Source organism: Geotrypetes seraphini, chromosome 8 (genome assembly GCF_902459505.1).
Source record: "Geotrypetes seraphini chromosome 8, aGeoSer1.1, whole genome shotgun sequence".
Lineage (NCBI taxonomy): Eukaryota > Metazoa > Chordata > Amphibia > Gymnophiona > Dermophiidae > Geotrypetes > Geotrypetes seraphini.
The window spans coordinates 107006042-107028732 of NC_047091.1; the positions used below are offsets into that span (position 1 = coordinate 107006042).

Below are 22691 nucleotides of genomic sequence, written 5' to 3' on the forward strand. Positions count from 1 at the left end.
CACTGTCCAGAAGCGATGGCCGGTTCGGCCAATCGGTATTGCAAAATCTATTTGCTTAAATTGCCAACTTCCCTCCATCCCTTTTCAGTTAGCTTGGAGGTCACCCACATGTGAGAATATCATGCCTGCTTGTCCTGGGATAAAGCACAGTTACTTACCGTAACAGGTGTTATCCAGGGACAGCAGGCATATATTCTCACAACCCGCCCACCTCCCCAAGGTTGGCTTCTTTGCTAGTTAAGTGAACTGGAGACCACGAGGGGATGCGCCCCCTAGTGGAGCAGGAAGGCACGCATGCGTGGAGCAGCAGAGCAAACTTAAATCTTCAATCAAGTTTGCTTGAAAATGCTTCCGCATCGGGGCTCCGTAGATGACGTCACCCACATGTGAGAATATATGCCTGCTGTCCCTGGATAACACCTGTTACGGTAAGTAACTGTGCTTTTTCTGCAGACAGTGTAGGAAGAAGAAATTGCTAAGTGAATCCATCTGGCAATTGAGGCCTTGGAGGCCAGTTTGCTTCATCTCGAGTGGTTGGTCAGTACAAAATGACGTTCAGAAAGTCTAAAATCAGGCATCTCCAGTTAGAAAAGCAGGGCTCTGCACATCCAGCTTCTGCAAGAGTCTCCTCTTTTGCCGAACCTGTAGGATGAAAGGTGGGTAAATGAAGTTCCTGATTGACGTGGAAGGCAGAGACTACTTTTGGAAGAAAGGAAGGAACTGTGCCCAGAGAAACACCCAACTCCGTGAAACTGAGAAAATCCCTACAAGATGGCCGGTAATTCTGAAATCCTCACCAAGACTATGGCAACCAAAAAAAATCTTAACCGTAAGGCCCAACAGGTAAGCTTCCATCAAGATGCTCAGATGGAGCATGGGAAAGGCCCTTCAGGAGCACATTGAGGTCCCAAGATGGGAACGGTCTGCATAATGGGGATTTCAATCTGAGAGCCCTCTTTAAAAAATCAAGTGACATCTGGGTGAGACACCAGAGACAGTAAGTTTCTCTGAGCCTGACAGCATGAGATACTGGCTATCTGCACTTTAAGAGGTAAAACCGCCAGTCCCTTTTCAAGACTGGCTTGCAGGAATGTAAAGATCACCAAAATGGAAGCCCTCTCAGGTTCCACCTACTCCTTGGCGAACCATAACTGGAAGGTTTTCCAGGTCTTAGCATAAGATATGCAGACACACCAGATCTGCATACCAAGGCCTGCAGGGCCAGTCCCGAATCACCAGCCCCTTGATGGTTTACTAGCCTGTGGATGGTCTTATCCACCATGGCCCATGGCAGAAAAGCAGAGAAGCTGCTCTGTGGGCCAGGGCTTAACTAGGGCATTACCCCTGTGCTTCCACTTTTGGCTCTTTGACTGTAGAAGCAAACTGCCTTCACATTCTTGGCTGTGGACATTAGATCCATGTCTAGTTTGCCCTAATTATGAACAATGAGGGAAAATGCCCTCTGGAACAGAGTCTGCCTGCTAAGAAGGTCAGACTGGATGTTCTCTACCCCTGCCATGTGTGCAGCTGAGAGATCTTGCGATCTTGCAAGTGAAGTTCCACCCACTGGAATAACATTCATGCTTCCAGGTGAAGGGGAGCACTTCTGGTGCCTCCATGTCTGCTCACATAAGCCACTGTGGAGGCATTGTCTGATGTGTCACCCACACGTCAATTCCCCTGGAGCTACCAACTCACTTGCCTCTGCAGTCTAGGGGAGCTGTCAACTCACTTGCTTCTGCAGGGAGTGGCACTGAGAGCCCACCTGGGCAAAAAGGGAGTACTGGAGCAGGTGCATATGAGCTCTCACCCAAGGAACAACCTCCAGGGAGGCTGACATTAAGCCTAGCACCTGCAGGTGATGCCAGGCCATAGGGCTTGGAAAAGCCAAGATCTCCACAATCTGCTTTCTAAGCTGTTTGCATGGCTTAGGAAGAAAAATATGGTCCTGTCCCATATCAAACCACACTCTCAGATATTCTAAGCACTGAGTCGGATGAAGGTGACTCTTTTGGAAGTGCCTTTCTTGGGCGGGCACAATGAAGAATAAAGAGTATCTGCCCAAGCCCGACTCTTCGGGAACTGTTTTTTTGGCAGGAATGTCTAAAAGTCATTTCACTGTTGCTCGAACTCTGACTTCCTTCTCTGGCCGTCTGGCTGGAAAGTCAAGAAAACTCGATCTTATGCCATTCTTGAATAATGTCCAGAACCCAATAGTCAAATGAAATCTATTCCCATTCCTTCCACAGAGCTGACAGCTACTCACCAATATGAGGAGTAGCAGACGTCCTGGTGTCATTGTTGCTTCCTGGGGGTCGAGACACCATGGGAGCCCATGGGCTGCTAGCACCTGTAACTGCCAAATCTCTGGATCTCTGAAAGGGCCTCAGATGAGTAGCTGAAGGAAAATTGGTGGAATCTTCTAGAGGCATGAAAATTGCCTCTGCCGCCCCCTGCTATCCAGAGGAATTTGGGATGGCAATCCACCACATTGCCAATCAAATTACTGGGTAAAAATTAATTATATTTTTCACGGTCCTTTTTATTGTTAGTTGGGGGAATCCACCACATTGGCCATGAGGTCATTCAGTCCCTTTCCAAACAGCAACTGCTCCTTGAAGAGCAATCTGCTGAGAGTGACCTTGGAAGCTGAGTCACCCTCATTGTCTGATCCAGAGGGCAAAAATGGAGTAAGCTGAAACTTTAGTTAGGACTCTGATGTCAGAAAGAGCATTGGCCACATAATCCACTCCTTCCTTAGACAGTTAGGGAGAGGAATCCCTAAGCTCTGATGAACTAGTCAGCTGTCGGTATGACAGGCCCATGCCATGAAGGAGGCAGCTTCTGCAGCTTTAATACCCAAAGCCAGCGCTTCAGACTGTTTTTTAAGGACCACATCCACCTTATGGTCCTGTGTGTCCTTACACTTGCATTACTGTGGAGTTCACATATGGTTATATAAACAGCTGCTGGAAGTTTGGAGCCATAGGATAGAGTTTAGATTTAGCTCTGGCTACCTTTAGAGAGCCTTCAGGCAACTCCCATTGGTCAGTGACTAAGGAGGTGTCTGGATGAGCAGGAAAAAAGTTTGTCTGCGTTAGTGTCACACATAACGGAACACTGGGAGGTGGTGGGCTGAACATCAAGCTTCAACGTTGAAAGGGTGTCAGAAATGACATGGGAAACGGAAGCTGATCTAAAAAGATGACACATTGAGGGATCATCGCAGTGATCCACTGCCACTTCTGCCCCCCCCCCCCCCTAGTTACCGGAGCCTGTCAGGGATCCCATATCAGACACAGAAGAGCCATGCAACAATAAAGGCATGGGAAAGGACTTCCAGTCATCCCAGTCCTGCTCTGAAGGGTCACTGATGCTAGGAGCCAGTGTGTTATGAGGCAGAGATGCCTGCTTGTGAGAAGGATCTCCCTGAGGCAGAACTGGCATGCTCATAGGCAGCACACCGTTTCCTGGTCCTGTTAAGTAAGCTTTCCATAAAACACTGACTAAATCAGAAAAGCCTTGCATTGGAGAACCCGAGGCTCCTTGTACAACCCTGGAATGGGGAATAGGAGATTTATTCACCACCATGCACTTGCATTTTGTCACATTGCTGCTTAGATCTTCTGAGCAAGATCTCTTTCCCTGAGACCAGATCTTCTGGGATTTTGGGGATTCCAAAGCCTTGGAGGACTGAATAGGGGTTGAGCCTGAACCTCCCACCCCTTCCTCTTGTGCCCTGTGGTATGTGGAACATGGACACTCCTCGACTAGTAAATCTGCATTAAAAATGCAGGATCAAGGGCTAGAATGGCCTGGGGCATCCATGAGAGGTGAACTCTAGACAAAGTGACTGGTTTTAAGGCAGAAAAAAAATGAAGTTTAAAAGATCGCTGAAAACCCAAGATGGCCACCGTCAGGAAATTCATGCCAATAACAGGTTGTTGGAGCTAAATTAAAAATAGCAATTTGGGGGTTTTGGAGGAGGGGGAATCGGATCGTAACCTTATAAACCCTTAAACATGAAATTTCCAGACTCTATTGTTTTCCTCATAGGGAATAATGGGAGTACTTACTGTGACTTCTGGTGCCTGTCAGCTTGTAGCAGCCTGCCTGCAGGGAAAGGATTTCTGCCTCAGATATTGTCAGAACTGGACCATCGATGGAAACCTGGCTGCCAGTTGGAAGGACCTCGACCACTGACTGCCACCCCCAAAATTCCTCACATAGCGAAGGAGGGGAGAAACTTTGCAGTCAGCTCCCTGATACTCAGAGGATTGTTACACGTGGGCCCCGTAGTCTGTGCTCAAGCCCCTGATTAAAGCAGCAGGCGAGAAGCTCCCAGGGGAATAGACTCTGAGCTCCAGAAGGGACACAAAACAGGCTGGCTCCACATGTACTCAATGAGATTGGCCCAGGAGCAGCAGTCCACCCATGCAGGACTGTGTCCTTTGCTCAATGAAGTAAGCCCAAAAAGGGGACCTCCAAGCACAGAAGTCATGAAGAAATTCAAAAATCCAACAACAAAATACCTGAAAATAACAAAAAGAAGCAGAGCTGTTTAGAACATACCTTAGTTTGCTTGTAGAAGGAAAAACTGAAGAGGGAGCTGTTCACTACAGAAGGGGAGGAGTTCAACATTTTAAAAAATGACACCCTTCTGCAGATTTGTGTTTAGTGGGAATCAACTCCTGTATATTAACAGAAACAACAGTGAAACTAAAGTAGATAGAATAGAATTGCTAATCAATGCGATGGATGTTCTTGTTCCAAATTAACTTGAAATGCGGCTCGATGGTCGACAAGCAAGCATGCATTTCATCATCCACCATCTGCAGTCATTCTCTTCTTTTTTTTCTTAATTTAATTTCTGTCAGAGCTGAAAATTCAAGTTTGCAAAGATAAGAAGATCTAAACGGTAACAAAGCCTTGATTGCTTTGTTGCTCAAATTAGGCTACCTACTGCATAAAAAATAAAACTAAAATTACGTGCCATTGATTTTTAAGGACTAATCACGTCAAAGAAGGATGCTTGTCTGGGCAGTTGTATCCTTATGCACACAGATACTCATAACATTGACAGATTTTTTAGTAGGTAACATACAAGTCATCTATTCGCTCTGTAGCGATCCCGATGCATGCGTAGACCATGTGTAGATGGTCTGCGCATGCGTCTAAGAGTCATGCCTTTTTTTAAACTTTTACTAGCCCAGCGAGCCCTTGGTTTTAATCTGCTTTAAACCTGTGGGTTAAAACTACGGGCTCGCACTGCGGGGGAAGGACAGGGCAGCGCTTGGGGAAGAGAGCCGTGCAGGAGATTCAGGGCAGAGAGGGACAAGGAGCAGGAGAGCAGATTCAGGACAGAGAAACGGGGCAAGGAGCAGGGGAGCAGATTCAGGACAGAGAAACGGGGCAAGGAGCAGGGGAGCAGGAGAGCAGATTCAGGGCAGAGAGTCGGGGCAAGGAGCAGGAGAGCAGATTCGGGGCAGAGAGGTGAGGCAAGGAGCAGGAGAGCAGATTCGGGACAGAGAAAAAGGCAGAGAGTCGGGGCAAGGAGCAGGAGAGCAGATTTGGGGCAGAGCAAGGCAGCAGGAGAAAATCATGGCAGAGAATCAGGGGCAGAGAGCTGGAAAGTCAGGGTAGACAGCAGGCAGAACAGGAGATGGCAGTCAGAAAGGAGTGAACGACTGGTCCCCACCAATCACTTGTTTGTGATTGGCCAGCCCAGTCGGTTTTACAGGGTTTTTGTTTGTGAATTGCTGCCTGCCATCATTTCAATGCCGTTCCCCCTCATTTGTATGCGTGGATCGGAGAATGATCGAGACAGAGGTTAGTGAATCGGGTTGGAGGGAAATTGGGTCGCAAACCGATCAGTACACAAATCTAGCCCTTAATCCTCCATTGCCCCAGATACATTAGATAGATTGTGAGCCCACCAGGACAGATAAACATATTTGAGCATCTAATTGTGAACTACTTTGATAGGTGGTAAATAAATACCTAAAATAAATAAATAAAAATCTGGCATTAACTCATAAAGGATTCCTAGAACTAATAAAGTCATTCCTCTTGAGTTCTTCCCCCTATGACTACCACCAGAAATAATTGCGCTATATCTCTACACTCTGCTAATATTTTTTTTTTAACCTTCCTCTTTATTAATTTACACACAATTATACAAATACATGTTAAACTTGCAAAAGCAAATATGGTGAAATATAGAGCAGCTGAACACTATTTTGTACTTGATTCCATATTTTCTCTCTTCCTAGTTCATTCCATGGTTCTAGAGTCTGGGTGTGCCAGAGGCATTTTGCTCCATTTCTGCCCCACCACATCTGTATTCTCCCCTCATTCCTATGGGTTAGAGCACTGGTTCCCAACCTTGTCCTGGAGGACCACCAGACCAATCGGGTTTTCAGGCTAGCCCTAATGAATATGCATGAGAGAGATTTGCATATAATGGAAGTGAGAGGCATGCAAATCTCCTCCATACATATTCATTAGGGCTATCCTGAAAACCTGATTGGCCTGGTGGTCCTCCAGGACACGGTTGGGAACCACTGGGTTAGAGTCAGTGAATATTGCATGGTAGTAGTCACACTTCTGTTTTGGAAATTCCTGGAAGCCTGTGATTAATCTCTTGGCATATATGTTTCCAAGCTGGATATATTGTTTGCCACCTTGTATCGGTAAGTTTCACAAGCTCATTCTACTGTTATCTTATACAGAACAAGGGAAATAGGAAAGAGGAACCATCATATCTGAAGAGGTAGTTATAATTTGCATGCTCTTCTTATATCCTGACAATTAAACTGACTGTGCAAAGCTGCCAATTTACCCAGTTCCAAGAGGAAGACTTTTCGGTCAAATTTACATTTGAATTCACAACCCAAAGCAAGTGTCCTTGAAATTTAGGACTGGGCAGCCAGAAATTTTTCATATGTTTTTGTTATTGTTTCAAAATAGTGATTCTAAGTGTGAAATTGAAAACAAATTTTCAGAGTATTTGTGTATGAATAACAAGGAGAGTGTTGTAAATCATCCAGCCTTACTGTAAACCACATCAAATCCATGTTAAAATTTGCAGGATAGAAGAAATTATATGGTAGAGTGAAGCTGAGGGAACCTCTAAACTTAAGTAAATAATAAATTTTTTCTAGGCCACAAATATTAAGACAGTTGTACAATCTGAAACCATTCCTTGCCAGCAATGCAAATAGATATCACAAATCCAAGAGGAAAGCCTAAAATAATGTCTTTCCTTACTCAAAATATCCCCCTGTCTAGACTGAAGGAAATGCTGAAGTTGGCTTTGGCTTTTGCCTTTGTGGCTTCACTGGTGGCTCTCTCTTGTGCTCTGGATTCAGCCTTTGAAGAAGGATGGAGGAGCTGGAAGACATTCCACAGAAAATCATATCCACAAGTAAGTATGTCATGAACAAGGGGCAAAACGCAGTGTTCCTGGACTGAGCAAAATTGATCCAGATGAGAACAGATCATCATTATAAGGAGGGAGGGAAGGCTGACTTGCTAATTGTTACCTAGGAGCTGAATCCATTGTTAAAGGGAGAAAGAGGAGGAGAGGAAAGGATGGAGGAAACAGATTTTGCTCATACCTTTCTCAGTACAGTAGGTGTGGCAGGATGGAATGAGATGTTTCAGCGTTGCTGCGTTGAAATGGCCACAATGAATCATCCCGTTACGGGGAGGCTGGGCTTCAGGCAGCACAGACAGAGACGTCCCAGCCTCTGCCCCCTCCATGATACCTGCGATGAGCTGCTGAAAGCCCCAGCCTGGCCTCCCCGCCAGCGCTTCTCCCCCTGTAACAAGTAGCTGAAAGCTCCGGCCGGGCCTCTCCCCCAGGGCCTGGGCTCTCTGCCAGCCACTTCCACCTGCTCCCTGGCCTCACCCAGTGGCCTGCTCCGACTTGCTTGGAGGTCTGATTCTAGGGTTCTTTGGGGCATCGCTCCACCAAACATTGAATTAGATCCATCACATTAAAACAGCTGTGATGAATTGACCACAATTAATTGTCCTAGACCTGTCAGGCACTTATTGAATTGATTCTGAGATATGCTTCTCATTGGAGTATGGTATGTTTAGAAACACAGCTAATGGAGGGGGATGGGACTTGATATACTGCTTTTTCTGTGTGGTTACAATCAAAGCAGTTTACATATTATATATAGGCATTTATTTTGTATTTGGAGCAATGGAGGGTTAAGTGACTTATTCAGATCAGAAGGAATCAAACCCAGTTACCCTGGCTCTCAGGCCACTGCACAAACCATTAGGCTACCATCCTTCCGGCAATTTGTGTTAAGGGAAAAATGTTTTCTCCTATTTGTTTTAAATGTATTACTATGTAACTTCATGGCATGACCCCTACTTTTTAAAAGAATAAATAAGAACATAAGCATTGCCTCTGCTGGGTCAGACCAGGGGTCCATCGTGCCCAGCAATCCGCTCCCGCGGCGGCCCCCAGGTCCATGACCTGTAAGTGACCCTTTACCTAAACCTTTTATTCCCTAATCATTTAATATCCTGTATAGTAACCCTCTATCTATACCCTTCAATCCCCTTCTCCTTCAGGAAATCATCCAATCCCTTTTTGAAACCCAATATCGTACTCTGTCCTATCACCTCTTCTGGAATCGCATTCCAGGTGTCCACCACCCTCTGAGTGAAGAAGAACTTCCTAGCATTTGTTCTGAATCTGTCTCCTTTCAATTTTTCTGAATGCCCTCTTGTTTTTGTTGTCCCCGCTAGTCTAAAGAATCTGTCCCTCTCCACCTTCTCCATGTCTTTCATGATCTTATAAGTCTCTATCATGTCCCCTCTAAGTCTCCGCTTTTCCAGGGAAAAGAGCCCCAGCTTCTCTAGCCTTTCAGCATATGAAAGGTTTTCTATGCGTTTTATCATCCTTGTTGCTCTTCTCTGGACCCTCTCGAGTATCACTATATCCTTCTTAAGCTACGGCGACCAGTATTGAATGCAGTACTCCAAATGCAGGCGCACCATCACCCAATACAGTGGCAGGATAATTTCCTTCGTTCTGGTCGTGATACCTTTTTTGATAATGCCCAACATTCTGTTCGTCTTCTTTGAGGCCGCTGCGCATTGTGCCGCTGGCTTCATTGTTATATCCACCATCCTTTGTTATATCCAAGTCCTTTTCTAGGCTGCTTTCCCCCAGTACCATCCCTCCCATCATATAGCTATACATCGGGTTCCCTTTCCCTATGTGCAAGACTTTACATTTCTCTACATTGAAGCTCATCTGCCATTTTTTTGCCCACTCACTCAGTTTGTTCAGGTCTCTTTGTAGTTCTTTACATTCCTCAACAGTTCTAACCCTACTGGAGAGTTTTGTGTCGTCCATGAATTTTATAACTTCGCACTTCATCCCTGTTTCCAGGTCATTAATGAATATATTGAATAGCAGCAGTCCCAGTACTGACCCCTGTGGGACACCACTCGTGACCAGTGTTCCCTCTAAGCGGGCGGGTGTTGTGAGCAAACTTTTTTCACTGTGAGCTAAAAATATCGGGCGCCAGCAAGTTATGAGCCAAATAAATATGTTGCTTTCTACCACAGAACTTCCTTACGTTTGTATGGAATCTATCCCCTTTCAACTTTAGAGAGTGCCCTCTCGTTCTCCCTGCCTTAGCTACTAAGTCTATTCCCTTCAGTACCTTGAATGTTTCTATCATGTCCCCTCTCAATCTCCTCTGCTCAAGGGAGAAGAGGCCCAGTTTCTCTAATCTTTCGCTGTACGGCAACTCCTCCAGCCCCTTAACCATTTTAGTTGCTCTTCTCTGGATCCTTTCGAGTAGTACCGTGTCCTTCTTAAAGTACCAGTGCTGGACGCAGTACTCCAGGTGAGGGCGTACCATGGCCCGGTACAGCAGCATGATAACCTTCTCTGTCTCTTCAGTCCAGCATCTGCCCCTTCCATTCACTGTCTGTCTTTCCCTGCCATCTCTCCTCCTGCCCCCCCCCCACCCCCCAATTTGGTCTAGCATCCATCATCTTCCTTCTGTTCCCCTCATGGTCTGGCATCTCTATCCTTCCCTCCCCCCTGTGGTTTTTAGCATATCTCTCTTCTCATTTCCTCCACTCAGATCTGATCATTCTCTGCTCTCTCTTCCCTTTTCTTCTCTGGTCTTCCTTCTCTATTTTCTGCCTCCATCTAAATTAAATTCTTTCTTACTATTTAGTCCCGTTTCCCTCTTTTCACTGTGTCTACACACAGCTTGTCACCCCTTTCCCTCACCCCTCCATTATCTTACTATTTTCTTCCCCCTTTATTTATCTCCTCCTTCCATCCAGTATGTGTTCTTTCCCCACTTCCATTCAGCATCTGCTCTCCCTTCTCAACTGACATCCATCTGCCTTCTGCTCTCTCTCCCTTCTTCTCACTTCCATCATCTGTCCCCTTCTCTCTCTCTCTCATCTCCTCCATTCCATCATCTGCCCCTTCTCTCTCTCTCTCTCTCTCCCCCCCCCCCAACTTCCATCATCTGCCCCCCTTCCCCTCACCTTTGTGGGTCACTTTCTTTCCCCTGAGGGTGGCTCATGTCACAGGGGAAGCTTTGGCCGAGCAGAACCGCTTGATTGACAGTGGAACTTACTTGATTGATGTCGATGCGGGGGCCCGTTGCCGTTTGAAGGAAAAAAAAAAAAGGTGGAAAAAAAGGAACCTGTAAAGGCGAGAGGAAGGGAAACCTCCAGGACAGCTGCTTTTTGCCCTCCTTCAGCGGCCCAAGAGTTCAGACCAGCAGCGGCAGCTCTGTATGCTTTTAACTTCGGCACAGAGCTGCCCCTAATCAATAGTTTAGCGCGGTTTCATGAGGCAGCCTCGGGGCCTTTGATAGCCGGCCCGCTTCGATGATGCGATGTGGGCCGGCCTAGCAAAGGCCCCGAGGCTGCCTTATGAAACCGCGCTAAACTATTGATTAGGGGCAGCTCTGTGCCGAAGTTAAAAGCATACACAGCTGCCGCTGCTGGTCTGGAGGTGCGGAGACAAGGCAGGAGGCAAACGCGGTGGAAGGCAGGAGTCCCGGCGAAGGCAGGAGTCCCGGCACAGCGACTGCAACAGGAAGTTGCAAGTCAGCTGACGCCGGCCTTTCGTTGCGGCGGGGACCGAATCCTTCGCGGACCGGCAAGATTTTGTTTGCGGACCGGCACCGGTCCGCCGGTTGAAGAACTGTGCTCTACACTGTGTGCGCTGTGACGAGAAACTTGTGCGCTGCGAGGTAATATTTTGTGCGTCAGCGCACCCCAGCGCAGCTTAGCGGGAACACTGCGTCGTGACCCCTTTCCAGTCAGAGTAGTGTCCCTTTACTCCTACCCTCTGTTTCCTGTCTGCCAGCCAATTTTTGATCCATCTGTGCACGTCCCCTTCCACCCTGTGGCTCCACAGTTTCCTTAGTAGGTGCTCATGGGGTACCTTGTCGAAGGCTTTTTGGAAATCCAGATATACGATGTCTATGGGGTCAAGTATTCGCTTATCCCCTCAAAGAAGTGCAGTAGGTTTGTTTGGCATGATCTTCCTTTACAAAAACCATGCTGGCTTGTTCTCATCAGTTTATTTTTTTTTTTATATGTTCATTGATACTGTACTTGATCAATGATTCGGCCATCTTCCCCGGAACTGAGGTCAAGCTCACCGGTTTGAAGATAGGTGTAACAGTCGCTATCCTCCAGTCCTCCGGGATTACCCCTGTTTTCAAGGATAGGTTACAAATCTGCTGCAGTAACTCCGCTGTTTTGTCTCTGAGCTCTTTCATTATTCTCGGGTGGATTCCGTCTGGGCCCGGAGATTTGTCAGTTTTTAATATATCTATCTGTTTGAGTACGTCTTCAAGGCTTACCTCCATGCATAATTTTTCCTCTTGATCTCCCTTGAAGATTTTTTCCGGTTCCGGCACGTTGGATGTGTTCTCTCTTGTAAAGAACGACGAGAAGAACATGTTTAGTCTGTCTGCCACCTCTTTTTCCTCCTTCACCACTCCTTTCCTGTCTCCCTCATCCAAAGGTCCCACCTCCTCCCTCGCCGGCTGCTTTCCATTCACATATCAGAAGAACGGTTTAAAATTTCATGCTTCCCTGGCTAGTCTCTCTTCGTATTCTTTTTTTGATTTTCTGACCACGCGGTGACATTCTTTTTGATGCTTCCTGTGCTCTTTCCAATTTTCCTCGGTTTTATCCTTTTTCCACTTCCGGAATGATTTTTTCTTGTCTCCTATCGCTTTCTGTACTTCATTGGTTATCCACTCCAGGTCTTTTGTTTGATTCTTTTTGCACCCTTTTCTGAATCTGGGTATAAACAGGTTTTGCGCCTCGTTTACCGTTCCACTCCACTCAGGATTTTATAAACCTCTTTTCTCTCTCTCTCAGCCATCTCTTCTCCAAGCTAAACAGCCCTAACCTCTTTAATCTTTCCACATATGAGAGGAATTCCATCTCCTTGATTATTTTGGTTGCTCTTTCCTGTACCTTTTCTCTACCATATCTTTTTTGAGATGTGGTGATCGATACTTAAGGTGTAATCTCACCGTGGAACGATACAGAGGCATTATGCTATTCTTCATTTTATTCTCTATTCCTTTTCTAAAACAGCAGTTTCCATGCTTGTTAGGGTGTTAAGGTCTTATTGCTGACCTACAAGTGTGTTCATTCTGCTGCCCCTCAATATCTCTCCTCGTTTTCTGTCCTTATACACCTCCCAGAGAACTCCGTTCCTCAGATAAGTCACTCTTAGTGTTACCTTTCTCTTCCACTGCCAATTCCAGACTTCGTTCCTTTCATCTAGCTGCCCCCTATGCCTGGAATGAATTACCTGAGTTTGTCCGCCAAGCCCCTTCCTTCCCTTATCTTGTTTAAAAGCAGACTCAAAACCCATCTTTTTGATACAGCCTTCAATCCATAACCCTTACTCCCCACTTCCCACCATTGCCCTTAACTGTATCCCTGAGATTCTGTTTGTCTGTCTTGGCTGTTTAGAACGTAAGCTCTTTTGAGCAGGGTCTGTTTTCTTCTTCTTTGTGACTCTGTGCAGCACTGAGTGCATCTGATAGTGCTATAGAAATAATCAATAGTAGTAGAGTAAATATATATATGCAGGTGTGGAAAAGGAGAGATAATGGCAACATATTTCAGTCAGCTGTCTCTTTGGTTACACTGGATTAACATAGCTATTCCTATGAAAGTTTATAATTTATATAGCAGTTGATGAATAAGTATGTTTCCCCCCAAATCCCAGCAGAAATTGACTATTTTATAGATTATGATAACTGTTATTAGATGTTTTTCAAAAGATAAGTGAAGTCTATCTAGCCTTCCAGTGATTTCTTCACATGCAAATTTCAACGTACAAGATTTCTCACATAAAGAAATTATATATTTAAAACTAAATTGAACTTACAGTTCTCAGAGAGTAATTTCAATATGAAGTTCGCAATGACTGGCTGGTAAACTCTTAAATATAAGAGGGGGTTACCTCCCCCTCTTCTGGAGTTTCATATCTCTGAGCGTACCATATAAATAAAGGATTACTCCCTTGAGACCAGTTTTTTCACTATAGTCGGTTTGTTCTTGATCTACCCTATTCTCTCTTGGCATGGGAATTGTTGCTCCTAAATCGGGAGGTTCTCCAGAGTGTTATTTGTAGTTTGGCATTTGGCATGATGTCTGCAAAAAGTCTCCAACTTCAACTAGAAATCTGTAATGGAGTGGGAAAACTCTGGTTAGTAATCTTCCTTGATTATATCCAGTATCCACAAGTTGGATATAATCTGGGTCCATTCCTCAAGAAAGTTGGATAATCATTCTCCTATCAGCACTTTTGAGAAATAGACCTGGTTGGTATCATTAGGTGGCATGAGCTGCTGCTCTTTTATCAACTTGAAAGGAGGACTGTCTCGATTGAACTGGGAATGCTGAAAGTAACCCAAGGGTCCAGGCCTGTAGTGTTTAATGTCCTTAAAATGTGATGTAGAAGAAGAGGAAAAAAGAAGAAGGCTTTGTTTTATCTTCAGGAGGATACTGAAGCTTGGCTTTCCCCCCAAATCCATAACCAATTTCTCAGTCTTCCTCACAACAATGTGCCTCTAAAGGGGAGCTTGCTGGGATGAGTATTAGAGGCCAGGTCTGCAGCATAGTTCCTCATTAAAGAAGACATCTTGCTGATACTGAAAGGGCCATAGAATGTGCTTGAAATCTAAATCATAAAGAGCATCAGCCAAATAAGCTAAGCCTGTCTCAAGCCTAGGGTCCATTTACACATTTTCCTACTCTACTGAACCCAATGAGAGAGCAAGCTCTGGACACATACAAACTCCAGATCAAGGCTTGAAACAGCCACTGCTTATCAAAGAACTGCTTAAATACTGTTTCCACCTTGCTGTCCTGGAGATCTTTAAGGGCAGCACTACCCTCAATGAAAATAGTAGTCTGTATTGTGACAGCTGTCACCAGTGCATCTACCCTCAGCTGTCTGAGCCTATCTTTCTCTTCAGATGCTGAGGGATATAGCTCCTTTCCTTTTCTCAGTGACTTATCAGCAGCTCTTCTGAATCTCTCCACCCCATTGCAAGGAAATGCCTCTATCCTAGGCTACTGCAGTTTCCTCCTCCCCCTACAGTCCATCAGTCAATAGGCTGCAACACCCTCTTCCTCCTACAGCCCATTGATCAGACACAACTAGCCAATAGGCTACAGGAGGAGGCAGTAACGGTAGCCGGGATACAGACACACTTCCTTCTTGTTTTCCCGGTCTGTTTTGCAGCATGGAGTTTTCTGCTCCAAAAGTAATAAAGTACAACATAGAATATTGGGGGTGCCTAGGAACTCACAGAACCCACAGTGCTGGTGCCTATGAACACAGGATCATCTTTTGCTACTGGAATCTCGCCTTCCTCCAAAGGGCCCTTAGGGATTGAAGACTGCAAAACTAGAGAAGGTGCCTTCTTAGAATATATAGAAGAATTCAAGGACTCTGCCACCCAGACACCTAAGACTCCAACTTTCCCAACCACATCCGCTTAGAAGAGGATGCCTCTTGCAAGTTGTAACTGCAAGAGCTCCCTCCTGAGTACTCTGAGACGTCTTCAGCATGTAAGCCTGATAAAGCAACAGGACAAAATCAGGCAAGAAAGGAGAACTGGCATTAAGAGGCTCAGCTGTTTCTAGCCCTTATCTTTCTCCACTTCCCTGCATCACCAATTCAGAATTGTTTGTAGATAGTGGCAGCACATTTTTTGAAGAGGCTCAGGTAGACAAAACAGCCATGGTTTCTATATGTGCACCGTGGGCTGAGTTGGCCAATACAATCAAGGCTCCCTACAGTGCTGAATCATACTGCTGCTTCCCATGCACTCTGTGCTCCAGCTGAATAAAAGCAGAGGCATGACCTGAAGCAGCACAGTGGGTGCAGCAGGGGGAGCAGTGCTTTATTGCTTCTTCCACCAGGGGGAGCACTATTTCTGCCAGTGCCACCACAAGGAGAGTTCTTAAAAGAAATTTGCTGGTACCAGTGAAGAAATTAAGGTAAAGAGCATAGACATGGAACCCCCCCCCCCTTAGACAGCAGAAATGCACATGCTGGCAGAACAGCATAGCAGTATTTCCTGCCTTCCAGGTAAACCCTGGGGAGACCAAGGATTCAGAGAAGAAAAAAGAAAACAGCCTTACTGGGGACATATTCTTTCTTCAGAATTCAGCACCTCTCCCTCTGAGGCAGGAATGAAAGACACAAGGGAGAGCATGTGTGTGTGTGTGTGTGTGGGGGGGATGGAACCCAAACTCCCCTGGGTGTACCCCTTAAGCCCACAATCACTCTTAACTGTATGCCTCCTTGCTCCACTGGGATCACTAGTTCCTGAGCGGACCATAAGGAACCAGTCCTGGAACTGCACAGGAGATCATCTTCTACCTGCCAGAGATAGAAAAATATTGAAGTGCTGGAGCTGCATAATGTCTTTATAGGTCAGAGTTTACTTCTATGTTTTTTTTATCTCTGCCTGCTGGTTGATGAATGCACGACCTGCAAGTTCTGGACTAGTTTAGTGAAGACTCTAAGGAAATTAGTTTAATAAGAATGGTGAGTGGGAGTGTACAGGCTAGAAGTTCTAAAATAAGGATGTGATGGACGTAGATGTGGGATTAAAGCAGCGGATGGAAACAAAGCACTAAAACAAGGGTTCTCAGTTCTCAGGACACACCCAGCCAGTCAAGTTTTCAGGATATCCACAATGTTCATGGACTGGGTTGAAAATCACCACACTAAAATTACCTGCAGAGGGCAGCAGTTCTATCCAAACCAGCACGGGAATGTTTTGTTCGTTCAAGAAGGCATAAAAACTACAGTTACAACCTTAAATATAAACATGGAGAGTAGCTTGCAAGTTGTGACAGTTATTATGTACATCGCTTAGAAATGTTACCAGCGTTTTAATCAAATTTTAATTAAACTTGAAACTTAAATACCTGGATGAGTCATTTTGCTGTTTGTCTGCTATCATCTACCTTTGCACAGATTTTAGAAAATAACTCCACAAGATGAATCCCTCTATTTTCCAGAATGATGTAGGTTTATTTTAACATCCTGTGTTCTGTCTGGTTTCACCGCCTAGCTAATCAGCAGACTTGCATTTGGAATAAACATTGCAAAATACAAGAAAAAGAAAATATCCACAATGTGTCAGTGTCACCAAGCGTAAAAGCAGAATGGCTGCCATGTTGGCCCACTTATTTGCACAAAATAAAAGTTAGCAAAAAATAGATATACATGTTAAAGTCCAAGTGAATAATAAAATGCAATACAATGATATATCAGACTTCCTGCTATCTCCCTTCCATGCTCACTTGTACTTTCAGGAAATGTCATCTTATGCTCATTCTCTTCAGAGCTGAGGTAGGGAGTGCTAATTCCAGAAAGCTAGTCAAGAAATGTATGAAGGTATTCCAAATACAAAAGGTATTAAAATCTATATCCAAAGTTTCAGAACTGATCTTGAAATATCTTCACTGGCTTGTCCTTATCATTCTGACTCAAGAATGACACGGTGACAAAATTCCTGTCCCCGCGTATGACCGCGTTAAGGAGAGAGGGAAGAATCAGAGTATGAATGGGCCCAGCCATGGACCCTGGTGCCTTGCATTGAAGAATGCTGGTGTAGAAGGACTGAGGTTGAGATAGACAGTTAGACACTCATGAATGACATGGGATGGTTTTAGGAATGGTGATGAATTCTGCCACCGTGTCATTCTCTAATTCTGAGCTAGTCTTCAGGTCTCTCTGACAATAGGCCTCTTCTCTTCTCCTCAATTCCCTTACCCTGACTTTGTGCATGCCACGCAACAGAACCCCATTGACCAGGCTTATGAGTCTTTTAATCTTTGTGCAGACGGTGGAGGCTTTTCGCAGGACCATTTGGGAAAAGAATCTGTGCAAGATCGAGCAGCACAACCTAGAGCATTCTCAGGGAAAGCACAGCTACGTCCTGGAGATGAACCACTTTGGTGACATGGTAACAGGAGCTTTAATGGATAAAAATGTCAACTTTTTCAAGGATAATAGGGAGTTGGTAAACACAAAGGAGATAATGCTAAACTTTGGGTCCATGGGTCCACAAAGAATTTATCAAAGGTTACAAAGCATAGTCAGTCTTATATACCATTCTTGTTGCTGTTATGTGTCTATGATGTAAGCCAATGTGCTGGTATCAAGCAAGTTTATCTTTACACAGAAAACACATGAGGACATCTATTTATCTGTGAACCCTTGCCCAGAGTTGTTAGAAATTGGACCTTTGTTCTAAATGATTTTCACAGAGCTGCCAAATTAGCCATTCCAGGATTTTTTGGCCAGTCCTGGTTTAAACTTACAACCCAAGCCAGTGGGTATATGTAGTCCATGATTCTATCCCTTAAAATCAGTGTTCTGGGTCCCAGAATGAACATAAGTTTCAAGTTTATTTAGTTTTTGATATACCTCAACGACTTCGTTGCTTGTAAATCTGATTAATTGTAATTCTTGTAAATCTGTTTAATTGATGTGAACCGCCTGGAACTCCCTGGGTATGGCAGTATACAAAAATAAAGTTATTATTATTATTATAAAAATGGGTACATAAAGAGATAAAAACAATGACAGTTGCAGGGAAGGTAATAGTCAACCAACACGAAACAGGAGGGATAGAGCAGTGATCTCAAACTCACGGCCCTCGGTATTATAAAGAATGATTCTTTATGGAAAACTTGTGCCTTAAGTGTCCGGCAGTCGTGTTCTGGAACATTGCCGCCTCACTGCTGTAACCTCACGCAAGCGCTTTCCTGCGTCTGTATGGGATTGTCCTCTCCACTCCACCTCACAATCGCGTACAGACGCAGGAAAGTGCTTGCGTGAAGTTACAGCAGTGAGGCAGGCAACATTCCAGAACGTAAGGTAACCATTGGAAGCAGTGCAGCTTGTGCAAGTGTCCGGTGCTGGAGGAAGTGAGAGTTGAAGGCGGTTGCGGACGCGACCACCGGACACTTAAGGCACAAGTTTTCCATAAAGAATCATTCTTTATAATACCGAGGGCCGTGAGTTTGAGATCACTGCTCTATCCCTCCTGTTTCGTGTTGGTTGACTATTACCTTCCCTGCAACTGTCATTGTTTTTATTTCTTTATGTACTCATTTTTATAATAATAATAATAACTTTATTTTTGTATACTGTCATACCCAGGGAGTTCTAGGCAGTTCACATCAATTAAACAGATTTACAAGAATTACAATTAATCAGATTTACAAGCAACGAAGTCGTTGAGGTATAGAATCATTCTTTATAATACCAAGGGCCTCAAAATAGTTGGTCCATAATCTTGTCTCTTGCAGTTGATACTTTGATAGTTTTTCACTTTCTGCATGTTGCACTGCGTTCAGCTGTGTATAGCTGAAATTATCAAAAGCAATTAAGGAAATATCAGAAGCAATTAAGTTTATAAATCTTTCCTTAATTGCTTCTGATAATTTCAGATAATCCACATTTTGGATTTGTAGTTGTCATTTCTTTAATAAAATATTAACTATTTTTTCTGCGGACCTCCAAGTACCTACAAATCCCAAATGTGGCCCTGCAAAGGGTTTGAGTTTGAGATCCGCTGGGATAGAGGGAAAGAAATACAATGTAATAAAAAGGAAAGTAGAGATAAGAGGAGAACACAAATGGGAGGGGGAAATGTTTCAATTATTCCTTTCTCGGGTTATTTTTCTCGTACATTGCATGCATCTTTAAACAAGAATGATTTAAGGTGTGATTTGAATTCTGTAATTGGAATGATTAAATCTTCCCTCTTGCTGCATGGAAATAGAAGTGCTTTGGTTTTGGAGCTATTTAATGAAATGTATTTTCATTCAGCCATTGGCTAATTTGTTCCAGTTTGAGATTAATTTCTTGAATTTCACCTAGGATTATAAGAATTGCCATACTTACCCAAATATGTGATACTTGCTCTACAAATTACGCAAAATGCCCCAGCCTGAATTATAGTGCGAGCCTCCAGATACGAGCATATTACACCAATTTTGTGTCGTTTACTTTGGCTACCTGTTGCTCAGCATGTTGAGCTTAAGACTTTGAATTTGATCTTTAAAGTTTTGAAAGACAACTGTCCTGTAGTTTTACGCTCATTGTTCTCTAGTTACCAACCAAAGAGAGTATTGAGATCTGAGAATCAGATGAATCTTGAAATTCTGTCATTGAATTTGGTGAGACAAGTAAGAATTCATAAGAACATAAGAATAGCCTTACTGGGTCAGACCAATGGTCCATCAAGCCTGTTCTCACGATGAACATTCCAGGTCACTAGTACCTGGCCAAAACCCAAAGAGTAGCAACATTCCATGCTACCGATCCAGAGCAAGTAGAGGCTTCCCCCATGTCTTAATAACAGACTATGGACTTTTCCTCCAGAAATTTGTCCAAACCTTTCTTAAAACCAACTACATTATCCGCTCTTACCGCAACCTCTGGCAACGTGTTCCAGAGCTTAACTAGTAATGCAATTTCTTCCATTTATTTTTCATATACACACAATATAATATTATTAACAATACATAATGTAATCACAAAATTAAAAAAAACAAAGCACACTGTATGCAGAGAAAATGTTAATTACTATTTATATTTGTTTTTGTTTTCAAAGAGATCAAAGCAGATGACTTTAAAATATGCAATGTCACCTCAGGAACAGCTACCCAAAATAGACAAATATAGTGCAAAATATAGACAGCAGATATAAAGTCTCAAAACTGACACAATTTGATCACTAAATTGAAAATAAAATCATTTTCCTTACCTTTGTTGTCTGGTGATTTTTTTAGTCTCTGGTTGCACTTCCCTCTAACTGTGCATCCAACATTTCTTTCTTTCTGCCTCCTACATGCTTCCTCTCCTCCAGACCTCATTCCTTTCCCCAACCAACATCTCTCTCTGTTCCTCCATGAGTCCAACTTTTCTTCCTCTCTCCTCAATCCCATTGGCAACATGTCTTCTTCTCTTTCTCACTGTCCATCTGTCTTTCTATCATTCCCTCCCTTGCTGCAAAGGGAGTGGGGAAAGAGAGAGAGAGAGAGAGAGAAAGATCCATGGTGCATCTCTCCCACTCCCTCAACTGCCACATCCAACATTTCTCCCTCTCTCATCCCCAAGATCATGTGCAGCATCTTTCATCACTGCCCACCAGCCCCATGCCCAATAGTTCTCTTTCTATCACCCCTCTCCAGCATGTCACATCTCTACCTCTATTCCCTCCACCATTTTGTCCAACATTCCTCTCTCTTGCATCCCTTTTAATCTGTCCCACTGTTCCCTCTCCATAGCCATATCCAACATTTCTCCCTCTCATCCTTCTCTTCCCCATGCATCTCTACCTCACTCTTCTCTCTATGCCTAATTTTCCTCTTTTTTCATTTCTCCATGTGCACCATCTCTTTCCCTCTCACTCACATACTCATGCCCAACAATTCTCCCTTTCTATTCTCTCCCTCCCTTCTGTGACCCAAGTTCATGCCCCTCCCTTCCTCCAGCCACATGCATCTTTTCCCCTTTTCCTTTTCGTTTCCACCATGTGCATCTCCTCTTTCTATTTCCTTCCATTCCACTTTATCCATGTACACCTCCTTCCTCTCTCTTCTTTTTCTCTTCATCCATGTGCATATCTTCCCTTTCTCTTCAGTTCCCCTTCCCTCCCCTCCATCCATGTGCATTTCTTCCTCTTTCTTCCCTTCCTCTCCATCCCATAAGAATATCCCTTCCCCCCTTCTCCTCCATCCATGTCCAGCATTTCTCCACGCCCATCCATCCAGCCAGTCATACCAACTCTTTCCATTTCCCCACATCCCTCAGTTCAACATTGCTCCCTCTCTCCTTCCCCCCCCCCGGCATATCCAGCGTTTCTCCTCCTCTAACCTTCCTCCGTCTGCCGCCCTACCACTGCCTGACCTGGAATCTGGAGTCCACACGGCCACGTGCTCGGGAAGGCCCTGTTGGCTCCATCCACTTTGACACATTTGCATTAGAGGGGCGGTACAAACAGGGCCTCACGAACGGATAGACTCAAAGGCTCTGCATCAGTTAAGCTAGTGTCAGTGCCGGGCCTTGTATAGACTCCGGACTTCCTGACAGGCAGTGGGAGGGTGGCAGAAGATGGAGGGCTCTTCTTCGCTGGAGTTAGCTTGGTGTTGAGTGGAATATGGGGCCACCCCGCCTGTCCTGGAAGGCTTCCCTCTGACGTCAGCTCTGACATCGGAGGGAAGTCTTCTGGGTCAGCTTTGGTGGAGGGGGGCATGCCGCTGGAGGAAGGGGTATGGAAGACCCCTGCCGCGTATCCCCCACAAGTGGCTTGCGTACCCCTAGGGGTACGCATACCGTGTGTTCAGAAACATTGTCTTAAAGGACACAGGCAGATGTGGGAAGCCCTCCATATACAACAGGCAATGAAAACACCATTTTCTGTCATTAGACAGATGAAGAGTTTCATCAACTGCTAAATGGCTTCATCTTGGAGCCGGAAGAGGAGAAGGTGACTTTGTTTCAGCATTCAGATACTTTTAAAGTTCCAAAGGAGGTGGACTGGCGTACAAAAGGTTATGTAACACCAGTGAAGAATCAGGTGAGCAGAGTTTATAAGAAAATCCCAGACTTTTCTACCTTAATTAATCTATTTTTTAGACATGATTTCTGAGGATTGTTTGTATGTTTATTTTAAAATTATGTAAACCATTTAGTTTTAAACGGTATAGAAAATTTTAAAATAAATAAATAAATATTCAAATAGTACTATTAGTGTACAAATAAGTTTTTAAGAGTTAAACATGAATACCTTCTGAATCACTCTCGGCCTCTTTTACAAAGCCGCACGGCAACAGCCCCGAAGCCCTTTAACTCTCTATGGGCTTCGGGGCCGTTAGTGCAGCGCAGCCGCTAGTGCGGCTTTGTAAAAGAGGCCGTCTGTTTAAAAAAAAAGAACTTGGAGTCTGTGTTGAGCATGGGATGAGGGGTGGGGTGTTAAGTGCTTTCCTTTAGGTCACATTACACACAGAAAGGACAATCAATGCTATGTTGTCAATCCGTTGACCGATGTGTCACAGATGTGACAGCTGGTAGAATAAGAACGCAAGAGTTGTATTGGGTCAGA

At 44.5% G+C, this 22691-nt stretch overlaps 1 protein-coding gene across 5 annotated transcripts in view; it reads left to right on the forward strand.

The window, feature by feature from the left end:
* LOC117364431 (cathepsin L1-like) overlaps positions 1-22691 on the forward strand; it is a 44487-nt gene that overhangs the window by 9069 nt on the left and 12727 nt on the right. For 3 of the 5 annotated variants that reach the window (XM_033953592.1, XM_033953591.1, XM_033953590.1), the window contains 3 exons: positions 7291-7426; positions 17415-17537; positions 22017-22166. In XM_033953592.1, coding sequence (XP_033809483.1) covers positions 7301-7426; positions 17415-17537; positions 22017-22166 — 399 coding nt within the window. In that variant the 5' untranslated portion in view covers positions 7291-7300. Of the gene's footprint in view, positions 1-7290; positions 7427-15537; positions 15556-17414; positions 17538-22016; positions 22167-22691 lie in introns of those variants that run through there. The other 2 variants (XM_033953594.1, XM_033953593.1) reach the window with 2 other exon arrangements.